Source organism: Nicotiana tabacum, chromosome 6 (genome assembly GCF_000715075.1).
Source record: "Nicotiana tabacum cultivar K326 chromosome 6, ASM71507v2, whole genome shotgun sequence".
NCBI classification, from domain to species: domain Eukaryota; kingdom Viridiplantae; phylum Streptophyta; class Magnoliopsida; order Solanales; family Solanaceae; genus Nicotiana; species Nicotiana tabacum.
Window position 1 is genome coordinate 11,988,080 of NC_134085.1, and position 8,398 is coordinate 11,996,477.

An 8,398-nucleotide genomic window follows, 5' to 3' on the forward strand; every position below is an offset into this window, starting at 1 on the left:
GACTTTCTAGCCTTTTGTAGCGACTGTAGTCGCCACAATAGGTCCGAATTCTTGTAGTGGAAAATACAAGACTGATATTGATATTACTAGTAAGGATAAGGGAGACACATGACTACCTATTAACCTTCTACCCTATGCTCAAAATTAATAAAATTCGACTGGCACAACTAAACCAAGCTCAATCGACTAATTAGGATTTTTTCTAGCAACTATTAACCATGAACTACTTGCAACATAAAAAAGAAGCTTAATCAATTATTATTGTGGTGTATATATGTTGATTATTTAGCACTATAAATATAGCGAGAGAAGAATCATGAGGGGAAAGCAAAGGAAAGTTATAAGTTGGATAAGCAACTTCTATATATTTGAGAACCCTATGTTCACGGCTGGTAATTATTAGACGAGACAAGTATTATATTTATGCAGTAATAGAAAGTACAATTACAGATGTATGGCAATATTGCTAGTAAAGCTAATGTGCCATTTTGTTGCATACAAACTTTTTAAGAATTTTCTTTTTCTTTTCCAAGCAAAGCATATACCTTTTGGTAGAGTGATTAAAATGATAAGTATTAAAAAAGCATGTCATCAATCGGCAGACCTTCTACGTCCACCACTGCCACTCTCTCTTTGACAATTAAAATAGACGGCAGCAACCGGTAAACCAAGATTATAGAGTTCAGCAAAGTCTTTTGTATTGAAATTCTGACGCCATCCTGGAGCATACACTGTCTGTCGACCCAATTGTCTAAACAATACGAATACAAAGCGATGTATTCCCATTGTTGGCCTTGGACTTTCATAGCACACAATTTCTTGCCCTATAATAATACCATATAAGTATATAAATTAGTTGTTCTTGTTCATATATATCATGTGGTAATAATTGATGAAATAATCACATAATCAATATGATATTAGAGCAATAGGAGGTCATGAGTTTCAATCTGTCACCAGAATCCATAAATTAAAAAAGAATCAGACCTATAAGTAAGGAGGCATATTGCGACATAATATAGTACAATATGAAAATGCATGGCCAGCTCCACACATGAGGGGCTAGTTCAGACATAGTAACATATTTATATAGTAAAAATGTGATTTTTCTAATAGCTCAAACTTACATATTCTTCCCAATTTTCAAGTTTATTCTATGTATTTTTTCAAAGGTTAATTACATAAGCATTAAGATTGGACATTCTTTAAACCCTAAACGATATGATTTATGTGCAATCTAGTTATGTACGTATTCAGAATACGACAAAAAGTACGATGTAGCACAAAAAAAAAGTCCTATGGCATGTGTTAAAAGTGACCAACCAACAAATAAATTAAATTAATACATCCATAGTCTCAAAGACATGATCATCTTTTTGGGGTCATTTGGTATGACGTATTATAATATAATTATTAATTTTGGTATTATTAATCTTTTGTTTGGTAGTATTTTTTAATTTATGTATAACTAATATCTATATTAAAGTGATGGAACGTAACTTTAGAAGGATATTAGACCATTATTCTCTTTTAGGAAAGCTTAGGGCACATCAATCAATAATTTGTGACAACATGATAAAAGGCAACATTGCCAACAAATATGATCGAAAACCATAACTTTTTTATGCTTGTGTCAATAGCAAAGCATTAGTGATAATGTTTGGTCTATTTTGGGAAAAGGAACAAAGGAGAAAGAAAGGAGGACATGAAATTCATGAAAGCAAATACTATAGCTCCTAAAAAGCTATGGATTTTAAGGACTCACCATTGTTATTTATACATAGTATTGGACCACTAAAGATGATAAGATAAATCTTGATGATAGTCCATTTTTTCCTTCTAAGCATCTAGACTAATTTTGATTAGCATTGAATAGGCCAATTCATTCTCGTGTGTAGCGTGTGAGCCTATATTTATCGTGAACGGTTATAGTACGGCCACTCATCTAATATAAAATCAATGAGTAGATCTCACCTCCCTTCCCCATAATATATATAGTCAGAAGGGATGTGTCCATATAAGAGAGAGTATGAAACCTTGCCCAACATTTAGTTTAGACGCGGCTCGAATTATGTTACGGAGTGAAATGCTTCTACTAAGAGATTTTCTGTTGCCAAAGCTCAACCTAGAATTTCTAATTAAAAGTAAAGAAATTCCTACTATCCCATCAAATCCTGTGGTAGGATGATGTTTGTGCATTACTAAGGTAAAAAATTGGAGCGAGAAATTCCACCTTTGTCCTTGATAAATATTTTTTTTACGTATAAAAAGTTTTTCGGGTCAATTGAATTTGTGGTCTGTTACAAATTATTTGTACTGATATGTCAAATTTTCTAAATTAAAGAATATTTATTTTATTCGTAAGGAACTAAAAAATAAGAGATCTTAATTTATAAAGTCATTTTTTTCTATTCAAATTGTAAAAAGTTAAGTTGAACCATTTTCTAATTATAATATCTCTCATTGTAAAATCATACTATTGCCTTTTGTTCATCTTCTAATTAATATTTGTGTATTTGTCTTTAATTTGACAAGATTTAAAGGAATTTAACTCACACAATTAAACGAAAGAGCTGCTTACCAAAACTTGCACCTGTGGTAGCTGGAATATCAGTGACCAACCTGTCGAGGGTTCATTAGCAAAAAGCAGATAATTAGTGATTACCTGTTTGAATTAACAAGAAAAAAAAAACATTAAATATATGGGAATTTCTTTTCTTCACAGAAGAGTTTAATAATTTGTAAAATTGTAGTAGAAAATATTGAATTACTTTCGGTTCATATCAAAGCTCAAATCAAAGGAGTTCACTCTAAAATCTTCTGCTCCAAAGAATAAAATCAGACGAACTTTTGACAAAATGGAAATGATGAATCAATGACGTTAACCGCTGGATACTTTTGCCAACCTCAGAGAAAGAAATTATTACTGTATTTTTCTTTAGGTACGTACTACTGGTTTGTACGTACCTTCTTGGGAAAGCACAAACGTACTTCCTTTATCTCAATTTATGTGACGGTGTTTGACATATATATCAACCAGTAAACATTAACGACTTTTTGTGCACATAAAAAGTATGTTTAAAACTTATGATCTGAATTTAAATGGTTATTAAAGCATGTCTTAATTTATATAATTATAGATATAGGCGAAAGCTACATTGATAGGGGTTATTGAACCCCGTTAACATCGATAATATATATATATATATATATATATATATATATTTAAAAAATATGATTACCTGAAACCCTTAAAGCGAACTGCTCAACCAATGTCCAGAATCAGTCCTCTGCTCTTTCAAATCCTAGGTCCGCTTGATTATTATGTTCTTTTAAGTATGAAATGAGAAATTTACCGTTAAAGAGTTTTCTAAATAATAAAACGCATCATTTTATTTTATAATTGATTAAGAAAAAGTATTGCATGTAATGGTAGAGAGAGAGAATAAGTAATGTACTAACAAATTCTCAAGTCCTCTGAACCATCATATAACATCACTAACGTAGTAACTACTGTTTTCTTTTCTGTTACTTGAAATAATCCAAATACTTTTAATATCATCGATTTGACACCAATATTGTACTAGGTACAATAAACAAAAGTATGTTGAAGTTTCAGCTGATTTTAGTGTTAGTGTATCGGAAAAGCTTTATATATTGTGGTTGAATTATTCAACTAGTTTAACATGGCAAGTCTAAGTAATATAAACAGTCCATGTAAAATAGTTAAGGGTAGTTTAGCAGGATGTTAGGAATAATACTAAATAGGATGTATTAGTAATGTTGAGATTAATTATAATATGATTAGTTATGTTGTAATTAGTTATGCTGAGATAATTTTTTATCGACATATGATTTGGTGTATTAAAGATTTAGAAAGGGGTACGCAGTTCTGTCTTTGTACATTCTTATTTATGTATTAAAAATTATGATATTGCTGATGCCATAATTTATTATATATAAGAATAGTATATCGAACAAGGTATATAAATTATATTAAAAAATACTATCAAACAAGAAATTAATAATACCAAAGTTATAAATATATCATTTTCCCTATTACGTCATAGGAAACGACCCCTTAAATACTAGTGCATGATTCTAGCACATGAGGCAACCATAGGAGGGAATAAAGTGCAGAGGACTGATTTTGGAATAAGATAGTAGACTGAATAAAGAGTAGAGTTTTGGTGCACTAACTACTCCATTTCTTTTTGGTTATTCCCTTTTCTCTTTTTCCTAATTAAAAGATCTCTGGAAACTTTTATTGGGAATAAGATATGGTCATTCTGACCCAAGATAGATGAAATGACAACGTACGAAGATTGTGACTGCACATTTCATGGTTTATAAACTTCCCATAAAAAACCTCGGTAAAGAAGAAAGCAAAGCATAATTAGGTTTAAAGTTGGCAGTCTCTACGTTGCATCGTACCAAGAACAACCACTACCGTCACATTATCATCAGGGTATGTTGTTGATGTTGTTGGAGGCCGGGAAGGGGTAAAATGTACACAGACTTTACCCTTATCTTGTACTATAAGATAGAGATGTTATTTTGATAGATTCTCGACTCAACAACAACAACAAACTCAGTGTAATTTCACAAATATGGAATAAATATATGCTAGGAGGGCTTGAAACTCCGACTTTGTGGTTAACAACCACACGCAAGACCTTTGGCTAAAGAAACTCGATATATCTCCGACTCTCAACGAAAAATATAACAATATTATAGTAAAGGTCATAGGCCTTTGTCACAACCCAAAATTCGCAGGACCGAGAATGGCACCCAATGATCTAACTCATGCCGGGAAAATTTATATCATGATAGCGACTCCGTACTATCATTCACATAGGACACCGGAGATATGCAACATAGGAAAACTCAAAATATACATATATAAAATTATACTAACAATCAATTGGCACAATTTGCACTTAATAAAGTCAAAAAACAAAGAAATAATAATGAGGAGGTGGGAGAAAAAGGACGATACTAACCAATGGAGGTATTCTCTTAGATTTGGATATCTTGGACTTGGAGCATCAGGGTCCACCATAACCTTAACAAAAAAAAAAAAATGATGTCACTGAGAGTCTCTCACACAATAATTGCTCATTTGATTCTACCACCATTTCTCTTCTAAATTCCCCAATGTATAAAAAAGCACAGCTTAGAGTCTCTCGCATTTACGCAGGATCCGAGGAATGCTGCATTACGAAGGATGTGATATTGGCAGTCTACGTTAATACATGCATCATTCGCTGATTCCACAACTCGAACTCATAACCTATAAGTCAAAGAGACAATATAATTGAATTATTTATTTTAAAACATAAAAAATATTACCAGAGTGTAAAAGGTACGAAGGTCATCTCCACCAACTTCAACCCTTGGCTGGTTAACAACTTGGGAAGGCCTAAGCTCACACCCATTATTAACTTCTCTATCCCTATAAATAACTCTTAGGCCAATAGATCTTGTGAAAGGGTCCAATACATCCCCTATCACTCGACCAACTACCAGAGGTTCACGTTCTCTTGGCATATTGATACTTAAATTAAACTAAATAGCTAAACACAAGACGATGGCTAGTGTCTTATGGGGCTATATGCATGTTTTTTCAAGTCTTAAGGGTAGGGTATATATATATATGTGTGTGTGTTGTGTGTTCTGTGCGTGCTTGTGCTTTTGCTGTCATATCTTTCAAAAGAATCTACTATACGTAGTAGCTTTTTGCTTTTCTCTTTTCCCCCTTATATAGCCATAGGTTTTCTAGGAATTCTTGCACTAAGAATCATGTCCCGCTGTCCGACTAGAAATGCTCTTTTTAGCTGATTCTTTTTCCTGATATTAAAAGTGTTATAGTATTTGAGAAAGATAGTATTTGGACAGAGTTAACTTGAAAAATGATAGTATTTGATATTTGAAATTGTATTTGTGAGGAAAAATTAATTTTTACTTGTTAAACTTGAAATTCAATTTGAAAAATAATTTCAAAAATTCAGTACAATATATAAACAAACAATATTTAATTTATTTTATAAACAATCGGTCCTAAAATCTCTTGATAAACACTAGTAGTAATTAATAATCTGGTAAACATGATAAGCAACCCACTATCACTATTTCAAAATATATCTCGAAAATAGACTTGAGGTATGGGTACCATCAGGTAAGGGTTAAAGAGAAAGATATTCCGAAAATAACATTTAGGACTTGATACGAGTACTTTGAGTTTCATGTTATGTCGTTCAGACCAATGCCCCAGCAGTATTCATGGACTTGATGAACAGCGTGTTCAGACCCTTTTTAGATTTGTTCGTGATTGTATTTATAGATGATATTTTAGTTTACTCCCGTTCAGAAGCCCATTTTAGTTTAAATGTGAATTCTATAGCTTTCCTTGGACATATTATTTCGGTGAGGGTATCCGGGTTGATACATATAAGATTGAGGCAGTGAAGACTTGGCCTAGACTCACGACACTAACAAAGGTTCGTAGCTTCCTGGGTTTGGCAGGTTATTACAGAAGATTTGTAGATGGATTTTCTTCTCTTACAGAAACATTGACAAAGTTGACTGATAAGACAACTAAGTTTCAGTGGACTAATGCTTGTGAGCGAAGTTTTCAGGAATTGAAGGACAAATTGACTTCAGCACCGGTTCTGACACTCCTAGAGTAACCGATGGTTATGCTATCTATTGTGATGCTTCGGGCGTTGGATTGGGTTGTGTATTGATTCATAATGGCAAGGTTGTTGCATATGCTTCTAGCCAACTAAGAAAGCACGAGAAAAATTACCCGACCCACGATTTAGAGTTAGCCACGGTGATTCATGCACTAAAGATGTAGAGGCACTATTGTATGGAGTTCATGTTGATATCTATATGGATCATAAGAGCCTTCAGTATATCTTCAAGCAAAAGGAATTGAATTTACGTTAGAAGGGATAGTTGGAGCTACTGAAAGACTATGATGTTGATATTTTGTACCATCTAGGGAACGCGAATGTAATAGTCGACACCCTCAATCGTAGATCTATGGGTAGCCTATCATATTTATAGCTAGAGAAGAGTGAGATAGCCCATGAGAATCATCAGCTAGCTTGTCTTGGAGTTTGATTACTGGATTCAGGTGATACCGGAGTTACTATTCAGGACACGCCAACGTCCTCTTTAGTAACTGAAGTGAAAGAATGCAGTATGAGGATCCTATGCTAGATCATTATAGAGACACACCCCCTCAAAAAGAGAAGACACTATTTGAGATTAGAGGAGATGGAGTCCTCAGATATCGAGGTCGATTATGTGTTCCTAATATGGCAGGGCTGCACCAACAGGTTATGGGAGAAACTCACTATTCTCATTATTCTGTTCATCTAGGAGTGACGAGGATGTATCATGATATCAGGAAAATATACTAGTGGGATGAAATGAAGAAGGATATAGCAGAGTTTGTTGCTTAGTTACCTAATTGTCAATAGGTTAAGATTGAGCATCAGAAACCGGTGGATTATTGCAGGCTATAGAAATTTCGACTTTGAACTGGAAAGTAATTAATATGGATTCCATCATAGGCTTACCTCGTACCCAATATAAGTTCGATTCTATATGGGTGATTATTGATAGACTTACAAAATCAACGTATTTTCTGCTTGTCAGGACTACATATTCAGTAGAGGATTATGCAATGCTTTATATTAATGAGATAGTACGACTTCATGGTGTCAATATATCTATTATCTCAGATAGAGGTTCTTAGTTTACAACTAATTTCTGGAGGTCCTTCCAAAAAGGATTGGGGACTCAGGTAAGTCTTAGTATAGCATTTCATCCCCAGACAAATGGTTAGGCTAAGCGTACTATTCAGACACTTGAGGATATGCTAGGGGTTTATGTGATAGACTTCAAGGGTAGCTGGGATGATCATCTTCTGCTTATTGAGTTTGCATATAATAATAGCTATCATTCTAGGATTCAGATGGCTCCATACGAAGCTCTTTACAGACGAAAGTGTAGGTGACTTATCAGATGGTTCAATGTTGGGGAACCTAAGTTAGTAGGACCAGAGTTGGTACACCAGGCAGTTGAGAAGATTAAGCTTATACAGGAAATGCTATTAGCAGCTCAGAGTTGTCAGAAGTCCTATGCAGATAATCGACGACAAGACTTGGAGTTTTAGGTAGACGATTGGGTATTCCTAAAGGTATCACCGATGAAAGGCATTATGAGATTCGGTAAGAAAGGAAAGCTTAGACCATAGTACATTGGACCTTATAAGATCATACGCAGAGTAGGCCAGGTAGCATATGAGTTAGACTTGCCTTCCAACTTGGAGCTCATACATCCATTCTTTCACGTGTCTATGATCCATAAGTGTATCAAATATCCT

At 33.9% G+C, this 8,398-nt stretch overlaps 1 protein-coding gene across 1 annotated transcript; it reads right to left on the reverse strand.

Annotated features, from left to right (window-relative positions):
- Positions 1-365: 365 nt before the first annotated feature.
- On the reverse strand, positions 366-5,558 carry LOC142181579 (protein VERNALIZATION 3-like). The gene is made up of 4 exons (XM_075254555.1): positions 5,353-5,558; positions 5,004-5,065; positions 2,582-2,622; positions 366-824 (listed from the first exon to the last, which is right to left on the reverse strand). Exons 1-4 carry the CDS (start codon positions 5,548-5,550, stop codon positions 592-594), a joined length of 534 nt encoding a protein of 177 aa, XP_075110656.1. The 5' UTR covers positions 5,551-5,558; the 3' UTR covers positions 366-591.
- Between the last annotated feature and the right edge of the window lie 2,840 nt (positions 5,559-8,398).